The 20,131-nt window shown below is 38.4% G+C and overlaps 1 protein-coding gene across 1 annotated transcript in view; it reads left to right on the top strand.

Moving 5' to 3' along the window:
- LOC124777238 (activating signal cointegrator 1 complex subunit 1) overlaps positions 1 to 20,131 on the top strand; it is a 65,424-nt gene that overhangs the window by 33,422 nt on the left and 11,871 nt on the right. Inside the window, exon 5 of the mRNA XM_047252564.1 lies at positions 9,160 to 9,320. Coding sequence (XP_047108520.1) covers positions 9,160 to 9,320 — 161 coding nt within the window. The remainder of the gene's footprint in view (positions 1 to 9,159; positions 9,321 to 20,131) is intronic.

The following is a 20,131-nucleotide window of genomic DNA, read 5'->3' as shown; positions in this document are numbered from 1 at the left end:
GCATGATAATGAAAAATTACTTTTAAAAAATGTATATATTGAAAAAGCTTGTATGTGTTCATGATAAAAGTACAGCTTGTAGGAAAATTACATACTGTAAAAGGATATGTGTAATTCAAGATGGTGAATTGTTTTTGAGTGTTCATGATAAAAGTACTGCATTTGCAAATCTACATACTGGGGAAGAATATGTATAATCAAGTATAATGAATCGTTTTTGACACTCGTAATAGAAGAACTACCTTTTATAAATGTATATACACTACGTCATCAAAAGTATCTGGTCATCTGGCTAAAAATGACTTACAAGTTTGTGGCACCTCCCATCAGTAATGCTGGAATTCAGTATGGTGTTGGCCCATCCGTAGCCTTGATGACAACTTCCACTCTCGCAGGCATACCTTCAGTCAGGTGCTGGAAGGTTTCTTGGGTAATGGCAGCCCATTCTTCATGGTGTGCTGTATTGGGGAAAGGCATTGATGTCAGTCAGTGAGGCCTGGCACAAAGTCGGTGTTCAAAAACATCGCAAAAGTGTTCTATAGGATTCAAATCAGGACTCTGTGCAGGCCAGTCCATTACAGGGATGTTATTGTCGTGTAACCACTCCACCACAGGCCGTACGTTATGAACAGGTGCTCGAGTGTGTTGAAAGGTTCAGTCGCCATCCCCAAATTGCTCTTCAACAGTGGAAAGCAAGAAGGTGCTTAAAACATCAATGTAGGCCTGTGCTGTGATAGTGCCTTGCAAAACAACAAGGGGTGCAAGCCCCCTCCATGAAAAACACGACCACACCATAGCACCACCACCTCCGAGTTTTACTGTTGGCACTACACACACTAGCAGATGACATTCACCAGGCATTCGCCATACCCACACCCTGCCATTGGATCACCACATTGTGTACTGTGATTCGTCACTCCACACAACGTTTTCCCATTGTTCAATCATCCAATGTTTACACCCTGTACACTGAGCGAGGCGTTGTTTGGCATTTACTGGGACGATATGTGGCTTATGAGCAGCCACTTGACCATATAATCCAATTTTTCTCACCTCCCACCTAATTGTCATAATACTTGCAGTGGATACTGATGCAGTTTGGAATTCATGTGTGATGGTCTGGATAGCTGTCTGCGTATTACATATTATGACCCCTTCAACTGTCGGTCGTCAATGTCAGTCAACAGATGAAGTCGCCCTGTACGCTTTTGTGCTGTACATGTCCCTTCATTTTTCCACTTCACTATCACATCAGTAACAGTGGATCTAGGGATGTTTAGGAGTGTAGAAATCTCATGTACACACATATGACACAAGTGACACCCCATTACCTGACCACATTCGAAGTCTGAGTTCTGCGGAGAGCCCTTTTCTGCTCTCTCTCAATATCTAATGACTACTGAGGTTGCTTATATGGAATACCTGGCAGTAGGTGGCAGCACAAAGCACCTAATATGAAAAACATATGTTTTTGGGGGTGTCCGGATAATTTTGGTCACATAGTGTAAGTTGCGTACATTATGTCTGTCAGGGTTGTGGCCATCAGAGGTGTATGCTGTTTATCATCCACTGCCTGTTCTAGTGTACCACAGACACCTGTGATCATTACAGAGTGCAGCAGAACTGCATGCACCATTGAAGGACATGCACTGAGACTGGTGCTCACACTTTGAACAATTACTATGTGCTGCGTTGTTGTTATTTGGTTACGCTGTGTATGTTCATAACACAATAAATATACATTTCCAACTATTGGGTCCCCATCTCAGTATAATTAGTTGTGGATCCACTATCACCTGTTTCAATTTGATCTAAGAGGTTTGAGACACCCCATACAAGTGTAGCTTAACGTCAGGTGGGACGTTAAGAAGCTGGAGAGACTGTGTTTTGTTTTCAGTGTAGTGTGGCTAAGTGACAAGTAACAGAGAAACTGGGCTGGAGAGAGCAGCCTGTGATGTGTGTGTGGCACATCATCTACACCTACATACATACTCTGCTAGCCACTATAAGGTATGTGGCAGAGGTTACTTGGTACCACCACTACTAGTCAATTACTTTCCTATTCCATTCGCAAACAGAGCAAGATAAAAACTGCTATCTGTAAGTGTCTATACAAGCTCTAATTTCTGTTAACTCTGATCTAGCCCTAATTTCTCTTATTGTGTCTTCAAGATCCTTGGGCGAAATATAAACTGCAGGAGTAGAATCATTCTGCAGTCAGCTTCAAATTTCAGTTCTCTAAATTGCTTCAGTGTCTTCCTTTAATCTGTCCTGGTGGAGTTCCCAAATACTCTAGCAGTACTCAGTAATGGATTGCACTAGTGTGCTATTTGTGGTCTTCTCAATAGATGACCTACACTTTCATAAAATTCTCTCAATAAAACAAAGTTGACCATTCGCCTTTCCTACTGTTGCCCTTACATGCTTATTCCATTTCAAATTACTATGCTTAGATATTTAATCGCTGTGACTTTATCAAGCACCGCACTAACGATGCTGTATTCTAACATTATGGGATTGCTTTTCCTTCTCATCTGCATTAGTTTGGATTTTTTCTGCATTTAGAACAACCTGCCATTCATCCCACCAACTAGAAATTTTGCGCAAGTCATCTTGCCTCCTCCTACAGTCACTTAATGATGATACCTTCCTGCACACCAGTGTCATCAGCAAACAGCAACAGATTGCTGCTTGCCCTGTCCCTAAGATCATGTACATATATAGAAAATAAGAGTGGTCATACTTCCCTGAGGCACTGTTGACAGAACCATTATCTCTGATGAACATTGCCATCGAGGACAATGTACTGGTTTCTAAGACTTGCCTTTGAGCCACTCACATATCTGGGAATGTAGTCCATATGCTGAGACCTGTAGTAACAGTCTGCAGTGGAGCACCACATCCAACCTCCATGCAAGCCTCTGTAAGCATTGTATCCATCGCTGTTGGCTATTCTGATAACAGTTTGCCTCAGACACTAGACTTGTGTTAGTCTGCCTTTGGTATAAGACTTAGCTTCTCATGGGATTTGCACAGGGTAGATACAGGATTGCACAACATACATAGTTGTTATGTTAACGTCTTGTGGAATTCGATAGTAGTTTCTTATCATATATAGCTGTTCAGTTTCATTTATTTGTTGGAGCTCCTTGTTCTTTTCCACCAACTTTCTTGTCTGAAAATACTCCAGCTTGTATTCTCAGACACCATGATCAAGAGTTGGGGAAGTCCATTTCACAGTTGGAAATTAGTGTCAGTAAGTTCTAATCCTGATCCTTTCACAGGAATCCATGCAATTGACTGCTTTATTTCCCTAATTGCTGGTGAGAGCAGAGTGATTGGCTGTATAGGAGAAACACAAAATAAACACCGAGCGAGGTGGCGCAGTGGTTAGACACTGGACTCGCATACGGGAGGATGACGGTTCAATCCCGCGTCTGGCCATCTTGATTTAGGTTTTCCGTGATTTCCCTAAATCGCTCCAGGCGAATGCCGGGATGGTTCCTTTCAAAGGGCACGGCCGACTTCCTTCCCCGTCCTTCCCTAATCCGATGAGACCGATGACCTCGCTGTCCGGTCTCCTTCCCCAAACAACCCAACCCCAACAAAATAAACAAAGGAAGCCCAGAAGAATAGTCTTCCTGAACACACATCAAAATAATCGTTGAATATGAAGCAAGTACTTTTGACAAGATTTCAGCCTTTTGTTTACCCTGAATGATTTAATTGTTTAGAAGTACATTGCTAGAATAAACAGCAACTTGACAGCAGGCTGTCTACCCATATATTTAAAAATAACTAGAGGTTTACCTTACTGTAGTGGAAATGCTGTCCACACTCAGTAACAGGAAAACTATCATAATGTGTAGGAACATTATGCAATTAGACACTGCTAAGCTTCTAGAGGAGTGGGTAGGTGGAGTCACTGAAGTGCATGATGTAATACGATGAATGATTTTCTCTCTTCTCAAACATTCCTAAAATGAAGCTTTGTACCTGTAGGAGCAGATGTTTCTGGAACCACAATGCAAATACTGTAAGTATTTTCTAAAATAAGGCTGCTTGCAGTATGTTGCAGTACTGAACAAGGTCTAGTGAAAGTACTGCTATTTTATTCAGCTTGGAGAATGCAGCAACACAGCTGGGCTGCGTCATAAGCACAATCGTACAGAGTCCAAAGACTAACCGGAACAGTTCTTTCTCAAGCAGGCATTTTAGAGGACAACGAGGTGAATGTAGTCGAGATTTAGCATTTCGTGTCTGATCTTCTTTGTAAGTTATTAGGCTGAACACAAAGTATTCTTGTATTGACTTGTATGTAGGCAGTGGATTTTATGCAGTGACAAATGAGCAAGTATTATCTGTTTTGCACTTCTGTTGAATTTATGAATGTATATAAATGAGAATGGAATAAAATGAACCAGACATCAGTAACAGATTTTACCTCTTAGTACACTATTTTAAATGTTGTAACCACAGTGTTCTCAAAATATTTTAGTGAGGATACTGATATGTTCAGCGTTGATCATCTTAATTGTAATATCCTGGAGTAGATTTGTATACAAGTGTCAGTCAGTACATATTATAAAAGTTTGGTGGGCTACATACTGTGCTATTTGAGCTTAATGCTAACTATCATGGCAGCATTGTGCTAAATTCATGGATGCAAACTCATCCTACAACATCTAATTCACCTTTGTCACAACCTCACCTTAATTTGTGTTGATATCACGTGGTAATTGAATTTTTTTCTTTCTTTCTTTCTCTCCCTTCATCCTGATTTTCCCTCTTCTTTCTCTGGTTTTGCTTTGCCAGTTTTCAACTTTCTATGTCTTTTCCAACTTGTCAGTTCATGACTTTTTGACTGTTTAATCCTCGATATTGTTTCACTAATTCCCCAGAACTTCAGATCTTGTCCATTAATCATGTGATTTGACTTCCTTTAAATATGACTGACATGTCTGAAATGTTTGTCTTTCTTGCCCTTCCCAGCTTTTCATATATTTATGAACAATAAAATTAGAAGCTCTAAATTTTGCATTCTTGTCGTGTGGCTCTTTTTAATATCTATCCTCCTAAAAGCATCATTTTGTAATGTTACAAAATGATATAAATTTATCCAATTAAAAAAATATATCTCAATTTAATTTCTCTTCGGTTAAGCATATGTATTGCAGTGAATTTCTAGATTTTTGGCATGGCTTGCAAAAAACAAACATATTGCTGACAGGTTTGTCATACAACACAATCTACAGCAGATAAGAAAAATGAAGAAAAGCAGTGATTCAGTCCAGCCATTATTGGCAAAGCACATAAATTGACAGAAGGGCAGATCAGTGTTATAAATAGGTACAAAGCACAAGCTACCAAGGATGAACAACAAATAAGTTCAGAATGTGCATGGCTTTTCTGTCACTTCCGTTGGTCAGAAATCTGTCCACCGACCCCCTGAAATGATGGAAAGACCTTGTTGTTGTGGCTGCGACTGACTGTGACAACTGTTGCTCTGCGCAGAGGTGGTACTGCCTGGCACTAAACACACTCTTTCTGGGTGAGGAGGCACAGCTGACTGACCCAGCTAACTGACCTCATCTGTAATGATGATAGTATTTATTATTGCCACCATTGCCCTTATTATAGTGTAAGCTCTGTGGCATAATGGTGATCCTATCTTCTTTGTTGGCTGTATATTGAGAGGAACAACTGTAGGATTGCAAGCAAAAAACACAACAACTTGTACTTTGAAATGTGTATTGTCATGACTTACAAGTAAAAAGCAAACAGTTGTGACATACATGCGCACAGGACATTTTGATCTGCAATATTGTGTCTTCGGTCTGCCCAGGTTGACAAGCTACTTTGAAAACATGAAGCTGCCATTCTTCATTAGGCATCTTTTTTCAGTCTTTCCATATGTAGGAACTTGGATGAATGCTTGGAGTATATTTAATATTCAGTACATGTGGTTAAATCTACATCTACATACATGCTATGCAAGCCTCTGTATAGTGTACGGCAGAGGGTACCGTGTACCAATACTAGTCATTCCTTTTGTTCTTCCACTCACAAATTGAGCAAGGGAAAAGTAACTATCTATGTGTCTTCATATGAGCCCTGATTTCTCTTATCTTGTCTTCGTGGTCCGTACTCAAAATGCACATTGACAGCTGTAGAATCGTTTTGCAGTCAGCTGCAAATTTGAGTTCTCTAAATTTTCTCAGTAGTGCTTTGTGAAAAGAACTGTCTTCACTTCTGGTTTACAGCCAGTAAACTCCTTTGATATACAGATAAAGCTCAACAGATTTTATTATGTGTCTTTAGGGCTGTTGTTTTTGTAATAGTAGTCATGGTGGTGGCAGTGGTGGTGGTGATCACGATCATTATCATTTTCCATCCAAAGATCTGTTTCATGTAGCTCTATTTACTTAAGAAAATAGAAATTAAAAGTACAGATTTCTAGGATTCATTTTGACTAAAACTTAATTGAGGAGAACATGTTAATTAAATCTGTCGAAAGGCGTGACTGGTCCTCTGTTTCAATGGGGAAATTGAGAGGTGTAACAGCAATTATCTCTGTATGATGTATTTCATGCTTTTCTATTTATGTATGTATTTATATTTTATTAATATGGAGACGTTCTGTTTTGTAACTAACATTCTAAAAATTTGATACGATATTGTACAGTCCGCAGCTCGTGGTCGTGCGGTAGCATTCTCGCTTCCCACGCCCGGGTTCCCGGGTTCGATTCCCGGTGGGGTCAGGGATTTTCTCTGCCTCGTGATGACTGGGTGTTGTGTGCTGTCCGTAGGTTAGTTAGGTTTAAGTAGTTCTAAGTTCTAGGGGACTGATGACCATAGCTGTTAAGTCCCATAGTGCTCAGAGCCATTTTTTTGATATTGTACACACAGTATGTAAGATTGGTCATTTGTAACACTGTTGGCCTCTTCTTCCCAGCATTCAGGGTACTAGCAGTTCTGAATATGTATATTTATTTTATCTCTGCCAGTAACGACATTACATGAAGCGTTATCAGGAAAGAAATTCACCTTGTGACACCAACAATAACACAAAATTTGACTTACATCTGGAAATTCACATAAAGTGAATGCTCTCCGAATGTTTAATATATACATGGCACTGAAAATTTTTGAACTAGAACTGTCTCACTTGCTGTCAAACAATCTAATGTACAATACAAAAGTGTATTGTGACACTCACTGTAATGAACTTCAGATTTAAGATTGTAGCTGTGCTAATTGAATTGCTATACTGTTGTTATATACCTTTGACAAAGTCTTTTTCATGAATAAACATTCTCAATACTTGTATCTTATTCACCTGGCAGAAATAGCCAATAGCTGTAAACATGGCATGAATGGAGTCATAGCCACAAATAGTGTGTGCCAGGCATGTATGCCAAGCTGTTTCTGTGAATTTTTTTGCACCCAAAAATTTGTAAAAGAAGGCCTGACATGCTTGCAGCTGATGTCCTCATTTTGCATGGTAGTGCAAGACTGCATATTGCTCTACCAGTGAGAGAAACTCTAGACAAATATGGGTGGGAATACTTCACCACCTACCATACAGTCCTGATATGAGCCCAGCAGACTTCGATTTGTTTCCCAAGTTAATGGGACACCTCTGTGGAAGACATGTTTATACAGTTGATGAAGCTTCCAGTAAGGTAACTTCAGTAATCAGCTACCTGAACAATGAAAATGTTGGAAAGCTGTTATAAGCAAGAATGGAGATCATAGGCCTATATTGAAGGCCCGTAAAGGTATTTCGTAAAATAAATTATTTCCCATTTCTATCTTACAGTGTACAGAACTTTTGAAATGACACTCACACATTTATCCCACTGAAAGACAAGATGGTCAGTGCCTTCATGGAAAAATGGTTGTGGCTGTCTACGGAACCATGATTGTACCCAAGCATCTAACTCTTTGTTCAAAGCATATCAAAGGCCTAGAGTATCTTTCTTCATGGCTCCAAAACTATGAAAATCACATGGGGAGGGATTGAGTCTGTATGGCGGATGTGTAGGGACCTCCCAGCATGAAACTTCAGCAGCACAGTCTGAACAATGTTGGCAACGTGTGTGGGCATTATCCTGCAACAGACTGACGCAGTCTGTTAATTTTACTGGCTATTTGGACTTCATGGCACACTTCAATTTTTGCGAAGTGTCTACAGGGACACTTTTTTTCTGGGAAGCAGGCAACCACAAGCATTTTTCCATGAAGGCACTGACCATCTCGTCTCACAGTGGGATAAATAGATATGGCAATTACTTTGAAATAATGAACAGTTTACTTACTATTTTTCCATCTGCCTCGCATTCATTTGACTGCCCCTTATATTTTTGATCTAAGTATCTTTCTTTTTTGATAACAGTCTTCACTGGGTGTAAAACTTTATTGGTTCTATTTTATTTACAAGCTGTAAAATCATGACTTTACAAATATTGTGAAATGGAGTTTACATTAAAATGATAGTGCTTTCCCTATACTTCCCCTCCCCCTTAACTGAATGTAAAAAATTTATACAACTATTTTTAAGGAGAACGAGTAGAAAATTAATAAATCAAACAGTATTCTATGATATTGATGAAATTTTAAATTTACCATAGTTAGTCCAGGGTTTCGGTACTTGTGGTAATAAATATTTTATTGCCATGTACATATCACATTTTACGTGCAGATAGTGTGATAGCAACAACACAATAATATTATTTTCAGTAATTTTTGTACTAGTTTCTTGTCAGAAGGGTTATATAGGTATAGCGCAAATTCCCAAGCAAGAATTAGGCAAGATGGACAGCCATTAATCCAGTTAAAGGGGATTACAGGAGGGTAGAATAACAGAATGATTAATGGCTAATGTATTTTGAAAACCTGGAAAGTGAAGGGACGGAGACAAAAATTGGAAAATTATGGATGAGGATAGGGAAGATGAAAAAAAGTGTACATAACGTAAATATGAGCAGAGAAGAATGATTAGGGAAGAAGAAGAAGAAGAAGAAGAAGAAGAAGAGAACTGCATAACCACAGAAAATAAAATCTGTTTGTTTACTTATAGCTTCATTTCTTGCTTTTTGAGGTCAATATTTTTATGGGGAAAGATGTTCAGCATGAAATAACTTTTTACTGTTGCAGGAAGTAGTTTTGGAATCTTGTAGAAACTGCGGCATAGATCCGTCAATTTTCCAAGTACCTGAGAAGCTACATTTAACTATAGGGACATTAGTTCTTGCAGATAACGAAGAACGGAAAAAAGCTGGTGAAGTGCTAAAGGAATGCAAAGACATTGTTATAGAGTGAGTAGTTCCGTGACATGATTTAACTGACTATCCACTATTTAATTCTTCTAAGTGATAAGTAGGATAGCAAACATAAAGACAAGTACTTCCCCTGCTATATGTAGTATGTGATACTTTATTAATTTGTGATTTTTTTCCAGTGTTGAAAAATCCTGCTTGCACTTGCTCATACCAGTTTTATGTATTTAAAGCCACTGAATTTTATGCTACAATAGATAACATGAATTTTAAACTTTTCTTAATATTCAGTTTATGATTTTGCCCCTTGTGTTTTATTAGTTTTGGACTGTCAAAACCATTTCATAAATCATTTATATCATTGGTCTGTTCTGGAGGATGAAGAGTTTCTTGTCATTAAAAAGCATGTCTTTCTACTATTTCTACCAACAGTGAGACCATCAGATCAGATAATGTAAACATGGAATTAAAATTGGTGGAACGGCTCTGTATTGCATATTTAACAGCTTATAAAGGCTGAACAGGTAATGGAAAAATTGGAGCAGGACTCAACAGCATAAAACAAATATGAATCTTCAGCTTTGGAAGCAAATATTACTAGTAACTAATGGAAGAACATGAGGGGAGAGGTGTAGAAATATAGAGGAGATCAGGGGAGAGGACATATTTGTCATTGTGTTGAATGCAGTGAAACCATTAATTTGGAGACTAGGGATTATGTGAAAAACGGGTGCAGTAATTTGAGAGATATCAGTGAAAATGAAAATTACATGAAGGAAATAGACTGCAAAGTGAGTGACAAACTGGATTCAAAAGTGGAGGGAGAATAGGAGAAAAGTGAAAACAAGCCAATATCTGAGAAAATTGTTAACTAGGGAGAGTTCAAGTTTGGAATAGAAAGTGCAAGATGTTACAAATATTCCAAAAGGTAGAAGTACTGGTAAGGAAGAATAAGTAAGAACAAGAATGTAAAATAAGCTCATGTAGGTGGCTTTGTTCATATTTTCAGATGAGTGCTGAAGATGGAAAAAGAAGGGCTCCATATAATTTAAATAGTAATGTTAAAACAAAGTAATGTTAATTTAATAGTAGTCAGCAGCAAATGACAAATGAATCATACAACAATGCCTGAGGTGTATGTTTGACATTAAACAAACTGTACTACTCAGTGTGCATGGGTGTACAGGTGTGATACTGTTAGTTACATAAGTCCATCCCCCACAGTAAGGTCATATCACATTAGATGAGAAAAATCAGTTTGTAATTGTCCTGAGGCCAAAAACCGCATAAAAAGTATCACTCACGTCAGTTTTTAATTTTCCTGAGGCCACAAACTGCATAAAAAACATGAATCAAAATCAGATCAGGTTATTAATTTCCGTGTGACTGGTATAAAATGTGTTCAGTATACTGTCCACTGTTTTCTGCAACAAGTTTAAATTGAGAAACAGCATGTTCCATAATTGACAAGTGTTTCCAGGGTCACGTTCAGAATGTGTTGTGCAACACATGCCATAAATGCAGCTAAGTTTGCAATCAGAACACTAAACACAACATGTTTCAGATAGTCCCACAGCCAGAAGTCACACAGATTAAGATCAGGTGATCGCGATGGCCAGGCTGTAGGGAAATGGCAGATGATAATTCTGTCATTTCCAAAATGGCACTTCAGCAGCTGCTTAACTGGATTTGCAGTGTGCGGAAGTGTGCCATCTTGCTTAAAAATGATCCCATCCATGCTGTTGGAGAACTGGAATGACATGGTTGCGCAAAAGTCACTCATAGTGCTTACCAGTGATGGTACAGGTAACAGGACCAGAAGCACCTCTCATGTTAAATGCTGCAGTAAACCTGCACCACACAGTGACATTTTCAGGATGAAGTGGTACTGGTTGATTTGTGTGAGAGTTTTCCGTTGCCCTTATTCGACAATTCTGTGTATTGACGTATCATGTCGTATAGAAGTGGGCTTCCATGGCCAATCATTGTCCACTTCCATGCGAGCAAGAAAATCTAAAGCAAAGATCTCTCTTGCTGGCAGGTCAACATGGGTAATTTTGAATGGATAGCAAAGGAGGATGTTTCATCCGATTTTACGCACTGTGCTTACGTGTATGTACAGTGTTCGGGCAATTCTCCATGCACTACATGTTTGCGCACTACCACTTGTCTCCTCCTGCATTACTGTGGTCACTGCTTGGACTGACGTCAAATCAGTCCGTTTCCTCCCTCTACCAGGTTGCACACCAAAAGAACCTGTCTTTTCAAATTTCCAAATCATTTTCTCCAGACCCATGGCAGTCATTGGACCAATGCCCTTTTTCCAACCCTTCTGCAGAGCGACGTGTTCACAGTTATCGTTCTTCCACTACAGCTTTACAAGCAGAGCGGTATCCTGCATTGAGACAGTCATGGTGAATGTCACAGACACAAAAGGAGGTAAAGCAGTGTACCCGGCATATTTATACCAACTTCAATGGGCCATACGCATGATAGGTGTTTCCATTTACATATTCTGACACATACAGTGCCATCTATTGATCAATTTTCACATAATTTTTTTTCTTCTGCCGTACGTTTTCCGCCTTCTCTGATAATATTCCATTACAATTTGATGTCATTCTGACCCGTGGTGTTATTTCTATAGCGTTTTGAAAGTTTAACTTTAATTATAATAACCCTGCACACTGGAAACAATCTTTGAGGATCTTGAATGTATTAAAATGTAGGTAGCTAGCTTTACCTCTGAAACTCCCTTTAAATTGAAACAGCATGCACATATTAATAGCAGTTCTCTTACGTGATAAGATTCTATTAATTGTTCATCTGTTCTTATCAGAAAATAAATCTCACTTACACACACAAACTTCAACTGCACGGTATTAAACTGTCTTTGGTGGGTAGAGCTGTAAGTTCCGCCTAGTAAGCTCGCAGGACTATCTTTTTATTGAATCCAAATATAGTTCTCTAATAAAATATCCAACTATCATGGGTCACTTCCTAGCATGAACAATTGTATGTACCCTCTCATAATACTTGAAACTTCTCTCGATAAATATTTGCTTGCTTTAAGTATTGATGAAACACAGTCTTTGCCACAGATTCTATCAGCACACACAAGCACAACGTTTTTATGTAAAATTCCTTGAAATTAAGCAAAATACCTATCCACTCTGAAGGAGTATTATTTTATTTAAACAAGTCTGAGCTGAATATTATTAATCAGTTCAGAAATATAGTGAAATAATGTTGTTGGTCTTAAGATGGTAGACAACAGTATGAATAGCATCTGCATCTCTTGCGCATTATTTAAAATATTCACAGACACTTCTTAAAGTGTAGGCTGGTGGGGTTAACAAATACTACAATAAGAGATTACAAAATTAGATAAAATTTTATATATTGCTTGAAATTACCAAATTACACTAGAGCAGTCACATCTGGCCCCCAGCACACTCAAGATACGACATCAGAAATCGCAGAAGAAGAAGTGAGAACAGAAAAAATCATCCTTGTCACTTGTCACTTAATCGTTCGCGCACCAGTTTGTAAGTTTCACTTCCTAATGTCATCACTTATTTAGTTCATCAAAAGCCACTTTACAGTTTGTACACCATTGACATTGTAAAATCAATAAAGTTCATCTAATATTTGAATGAAAGAGTATTTACAGTTCATGTAATGCATACCAATTCTTGCAGGTACTCCTAACTTAATCGGAAATGTGTGCATATAAAATCCTTAGCTAAACGCTAACACCCATCCACAAAATGAAGTTAAAATATGCATTGAAATGTATAGACTGTCTAAAACGGACTTTTCTGATCGGTAGATAACTGCAAAACCACACCTGACCAGAATGCCCTGATTCTGTAATGGACGAAAGGAACAATTAGTGGCCTCAGGGGTAAGTTTATTGCCTTACTGAGAGCTCAGCCTAATTCTTTACACAAAAATTAAAATCAATTCTCATTTGAAGGTGCCTCTGACACCGTTTGTCATTAGTGGCTTAATGTTTTGAAATCTGCCACAAAAATGTCTTTAAGGTGTGGCAATAACCTCCAACTAAACACTGATTCTTACACAAAGGAAAACAAGGAAAGCATAAAACTTACTACTAAGGCAGAAAACACATATACATGAATCTAACCTAGCTAGAAACCATTGAAATTGTGAACTGCGTGGAAAATTCGGTAGAAAGGTTAATCCTACGTAAAACTTTGACTACGTAACTTTGGCTACAGACTAAATACAAAATTGAGCACAAGTTAAAAATGAGTGTAAGTACAAATCTTATAACTAACCAATGCTACTATTTACAATTTGAGGGAATCATGTTCTCTGTAATACTCATGACACAGTTGACATCTATTCCATTTTTATAACTGTTTTTATGTCGTGGTGAGGATAGAGTCCTCTTACTTTTAGGTCCTAGGATGTGCTGGGATATAGCATCCGTCCATCTGGGATATAGCATCCATCATATGGAATGTTTGTTATTATATATGGACCATTATACAATAACTGCCACTTCCTGTTAACTTTATCACAAGAGGCTCTAGGATGGGCCCTCAGTAAGACCTGTTCACCTGTTTGATACATGTGAACAATCTTACTCGAGCGTGTATGCCTTATCCTCCTGGTTTCGGCTTTTCCCTCAGTGATTTAGTCACATTTTTATCAAAGGTTATCTTTCTTTTGATCCTTGGGAGTGGTCTAATCCATTCATCGAGCTGCTCTTTATTCAACATCAGTTCCACTAGTGTGAATCCGTTAGTCTCGTGAGGTAGATTATTAGAGATACTTTCAAATATTGGAACGTACTGAGTCCACTTCATATGTTTTTTAGGAGCGTATGTATGTACGAACCTGTTAAATTCTCTAAAATTCCTTTCTACCAGATTAGCCTTAAGGTTAAAGGCTGAAATTAATATATTTTTAACTCCATGATTGTGTATTAATTGTTTCCACTTATGGCTTTTGAAGTATGGTGTGTTATCCGTCAGCATCATGGCAGGCTTTCCCACTTGACGAATGTAATAAATATCAGATTTTCTTATGAGAGCATGTGACGTAGCATTTCTAGTGGAATAAAGCTTTATTATTTTAGAGAAGACATCGTACATGGCTACAATGTGTGCGTTCCCTCCTCAGGCTATCAGTAGTGGTCCTGTTATGTCCACAGCTATAAGTTGTTTAGGTTTCGCAGGTATTGTTATGTGTAACTTGCGGTATGTGCTAACATTGTGGGCTTAACTCTCTGACAGATAGGGCATGTTCTGATGGGCTTTTTCACTTTTTTGGCTAAATTAGGATACTAGCAATGAGTGGCATTTTCTTATGCCAAAATGTCCCCATGAATGGTAGGTGTAACAGATTACATTTTCTAAGTTTTCAGCAGGTATACACACAGCAGTATTCATTATTGGGTGCATTCCTAAGGAACACAATGCCATCATACAATTTGTAATAATCATTTTGCTCGTCGCCCTCTGATCCAGCCAAGGATACAGTTGTTTTGCTCCATAAAGGGTCAGCTCTCTGTAAATCTCTGATATTCCGACACCTGTGTAAGTACTGTTGTCTTCTTCCTGCATCCTTTCAAGAAGGATCTTATACTCAGAAGATTGCTCAGCCAACTCTGTGAACGTTGGCAAGCCTTAATGCGTTAAGATATCTGCCACTATGTTGTCTTTCCCCTTTACAGGCCTGATCTCAAAGTCATACTCTTGCAATGCAAGTACCCATCAGGTAAGTCTTGCATGCAAGAGTCGGCATGTTAAGATGAAACTCAACAAATGATGATTACAAAAGATGACTACATGATGCCTGTACATGTAGTAGTGATGCCGTTTGAGAACCAAATGGCCAAAATCTCCAGTTTGGTTGCTGAATAAGCCATGTAGCAGCCAGTAAATACGTGGCTAGCACAACTGATTCTTTTAACATCGGCTTGCTCATTCACATTGTTTACTTGGAAAAGCAAATGTCCAGATCACAGTTCAACACATCCATAGCTAATTAAAAGTCCTGAGACATGTCAGGATGGTGTGAAATCTCTGAGTGTACTATTGCATCTCAAATCCTATCGAATGTGATCCTAGACTCTTATGAAAAGAACCACGATGTGTTCTTTTGCAGCAGTCCCAACAACAGATCATTGTTTAACAGCTGTACAGAAACAAAATGCCGAAAGAAATATGCTAACCCAAGCAACGATTTAAATTATTTCTTGGTGCTAGGATATGATACATGTGTGATGGCATCAAGTTTACACATATCCAGGAAAATTCCTACAGGAGTTACGATGTGTCCCAAAACCTTAAGCTCTTTGTGCAAATTTTGATTTTCGCATGTTCGCTGCTACTCCCGCATCTGTGAATCTTTCAGAACTCTCTGTATAAGTTCCAGATGCTCCTCCCATGTCCTAGTGGCTATGAGGAGGTTGTCAATGTACAATGTGACTATCAAGCAGATCCAGCCCGATTACAGCGTCTAGAGCCACTATAAACACCCCTGTGCTGACATTGAGCCCAAAGGGTAAGAGTCTAAGCTGGTAGCTTCAACCTGCGAAGATGAAGGCTATATATCTCCTATATCTTTCTGATAACAGGACCTGCCAGTAACTAGCATGGAGATCAAAGCTAGTTAGATACCTAACACCCTGGAACTTCGGTATTTGCTCCTCTAAGCTTTCTGGTCGTGTTCGCACAGATATAATAATCTTATTAATATCACGGGTATCAAGTACAAGTCAGATGCTTTTGTCTGACTTGGGTACTGCGTCCACGGGACTGCTTTAGGGTGATAATGAAATCTCAGTTATTCCCCATCCCATCATTCTTTGTATCTCCTCAGATGCAGCCTCCTACTTACTCCATGGTACTGAGTAAGTGGCTCAACAGTAAGTTTTGTGTGATTTTTCTGCCATGTCATACACATATCCATTTATTATACCAGGTTTTTCAGTGAAAACCATGGCATAACCTTTAAGCAACTGTATGAGTTGTTGTTGCTGGTGAGTTTCAAGATAGTGTGATTCAGTAACCTTATGCTTGATTTCCTGACAAATCTTGTGTATGGTGCCATCATCATCAGACTGTATAGGAGAATAATCTTTCCCGGTGTACTCTCTTGTGATGTGCAAGAGCTGCAGTGCACCATAAGTCACTTTTAGCCCCCAGCAATACTGTCCATGAAAGGCCATATTAGTGATTACTGCCAGTTCTAACTTTCTACCATTGTACATCAACGAGCAGCACGCACGAGAAAGGTCGATCATAGCGTCCCTTTCCCAGAGAAATTCCCAGCCAATTATGCAAGGAACCACAAGATTCTTTACAGTTAGGAATGAGCATATAATGGAAACATTTCCTACGATGATCTTGACCTGCGCATCTCTGCTGATTCCTCTGAGTGCAGCCTCTTATTGCACCGACAATCTGAACTGGTAAACCAGGCAACCTATGACTCTGATTTTCTTATATAAGCCATAATCCATGATCGAGACACTCATACCTGTATCTACGATAACATTCACAGGAATATCGTGAATCGTGCCGACAAATGCAGCCTGAACTAATTCTTGGTTCTGCTGAGCACATAGATGTGTGTCAGCGCACAGTTCATCTTGAATTTCAGTGCCTTTCTTGTATCAAAGCATGGACACAGTGAGAGGTGTACTTTGCCCCCCCCCCCTCCCTTTTGTTCTCACACAACTGACTGCGAAGAGCTTACATTGGACGTGAGGAATTTGACACCTGGGATGTTCCCACTTTTGGTTCATCAGTCACCTCTATTATACGTACATTCTGCTGTTGTGCCTGGAATGTCTGTGGTATGTTCGGTTGCTGAGGCAACTGTGACTGCACTTGACTTGTTGACAGCATGGGAATAACATTTATACTTTTACAGGATGGTTTCGACATGCACTGTGGTTACCTTGCGAGTCAGCTGGTGCGGACATGTTGTGTTATTACCTTGTGACATTCCATTATTCCCATGCATGTTCCTGGATTGGAATTAGTTGGAAAAATTATTGTTGTTCCAGTTAAAATTACGATTTCCATTCCATGGAACGAGTTCTCATTGTTATTTCTGTTTCTGTGATAATTTGACTGGTTATTCACACTATTATTGTGACCGTTATGTTGCCACATCCCTTGGTCATCACTCTACTTATTTCCATTGTTTCTTGGGCTATTTACATTCAATACTTTTATTTTTCACATAGCCATTTGATTGATTCACATGTGATTCATTCTATTTTGCATCCTCTTGAATCAAGTCTTGTGAATCAATTGTAGCCATAAGCAAGTCCAGATCAGTGTCTGGAATATGGAATAACTTTTCCCTAATCAATATTGGAAATTTACCTTTCAGAATTCTTAGACTGTGCCTTGCCGAAATCAGTTCATCCCAGTAATGTGTCTTGTTCAAATATTTTTAAAAATACCTACATAGGTTTCCCTGACACAGGTTGTATACTTCCAGATTGTGAACTTCTTTACGTAGATGCCCTTGGGCTGACTTAGACCAAAATTTACCTAAAAATGCCTTTTGAAATTCGGTAAAAGTTTCGCAATTATCCGCTGTCTCCATTGCCCAGAGAGCGCCATCTCCCATTTTGAAAGAAGTGACAAATTGCACCTTTTTGTGTTCACTCCACCTTTCAAAAACCTTTAATAAAAATGACAGGATGTGTTGTTTTTTTTCTCTTCAAAAAACATTTGGAAGTGGTGGTGCTTCAATAACGTCTCTTCATGTTTTAAACGAGTCAATGTTGGTACTGCAGCAGCTGACTGTGGCAGCACAACAATACAATTTTCACAGCGTGTGAGCCACAGCTGGGTGTTACCAACATTCTCATATTGCCTGTTTTGAATTAGCATGTTGCCTTATTGATGGCTGGTACTAGGGATAACATTTTATACCATAGTGCTGCATACATTTACATTTTTCTCTGTGTCCGTCCTCTGTATTTGTAAATCATGCATGTTACATGGGAGGGAATTGAAATGTAGTAATATTTAAACACTGTAGAGCAGCAGCTACCTCTGTCTCTATTTTCTGTTCGAAGTTCGTAGTTAAATCGTCTACCGTCTTTACTACGCTCTTAACATTCTTTTCTAAGCATTTGTGAGCTTCGCTCAAGCTTTCAAGTTTCGCATCAAGTGTGTTCACTTTCTCAGGTAAGTCCAGTGTTTTAGTGAGCACTTTATCTACCTTTAACTTTATCTTTTTCATCTCCTCAGAGATCTGCTCAATAATACATTCATCACATGCATCAAGTACTTTATGTAATTGCTCTGCAAAGCACGGTCTCTGTCTCTCTCTTTCTCTTTCCTTTCCCCTTGCTTAAACACTGCTTTTCTTGGCATTCCTTCTCCCTAATTCAGTCTTTCTCTTCACATTCCTTTTTGCTCAACTTAATAGATTCCTCTACCATTTTCAATAAAAGTCTATCTTTCTCATCTCATTCCTTCTCCTTAATTCGATCTTTCTCTTCCCTTATCCATTCTCTCTCTTTCTCTTTCTCATCAAGTTTGGCAAAGAGTAAGGTTAAAAATCATTCCTGACTGCTGGCATTGGCATAGCATTTATAGTCAGTGCTGTAACCAAGTTACTTTCTGTTGAAGTACCTGATTTTTGGTTGTTAAGTACATGAAAGAAAAATACAATACACATTAGTACTTAAAACAAATATTGTGTTGTGGTAAATACAAGTGCCTTGTGAGCCTCTCATGTTAGGCACCAAATGTGGTATGCGCCATGTCGTGACATGTAGAATGTCTGTCTATATGAATTGTGTTTTTGTATTAATGTATTGTAAAGACATGCACACACTGTGAAATGTATTGTACGAATCTGATAAAGCTTGTTTGTGTAAAGTAAATCTTTGGATATGGGCATAGTTTAATATTGTTTGCGTAATTTGTTATGTGCAACTTTCAAAATATATGTTACCGGCCAAACCCGATTTTAGGATGAACTAGTTTCACCTAGGCCAAACTCGTTCGTCCTGTTACCGATAGGATGAAACAGTTTAGCCTAGGTCGAATCGGTTTATCCTAGTTAGAATTTACATACCTTAGGATAAATTGCTACATCCTAGTCTGAACTAATTTCACCTTGTTTGTATTTTCCATAAGCTTTACAAAGTAAACTGAATAAAGGAATAGAAATAAAATAGTCAATATGATTCATTAAAGTTATTTATTAACTAATCTTTAATTTCACATCTATCACTAGATCAACTTACATCCATCCATCCACAGAAATCACCTTATCTGCAATTTGCTTATTTACTTATTTTTGAAAGGTTTACTTTGGTGGCACTTACAATGGCAGAGTTTGTTTTTCTTACAATTGCATTTGTTTTTTGTACAGTTTTTCTTGCAACTGCATTGCCCTGATCCAACAGAATGTTTTGTGGCTGCAGTCCTTAAAGATATTTCAGTATCCTGGTTAATATCTTCCACATCTAAAAACTTCTGAATGCATATGTCGAAATCAGTTCTAAAAAATTAAAAAGAAGGTAAAACAAATATTTTTTAATATTTTATTACAAAAAATTATGGAAAATTTTAATAAAATTATAACTGAAATAATGTTTTTGAAGTACGCCATGTTTGGTGCCAACTTTGTAGAGGCCCTCATCAGTCTTTTGAAGTATTAGTCCAATTATGTTTCGAAGGTCACCTCTGCCTTTATCTACATCTGAAATAGGTATGGTTACATTGTCTCCAATGTCAGTGGGTGGATGGGATTTGTCAGAGGAAGCTTTCATTCTATTAGGTTGTTTTTCTTAGATTTTCTTTCACAATTTTTCTAGCATTTTGAATGTCGTT

This window comes from Schistocerca piceifrons, chromosome 2 (genome assembly GCF_021461385.2).
Source record: "Schistocerca piceifrons isolate TAMUIC-IGC-003096 chromosome 2, iqSchPice1.1, whole genome shotgun sequence".
Lineage (NCBI taxonomy): Eukaryota > Metazoa > Arthropoda > Insecta > Orthoptera > Acrididae > Schistocerca > Schistocerca piceifrons.
Note: the sequence above shows the minus strand (reverse complement) of the source record. Positions and strands in the feature narration are given on the sequence as shown.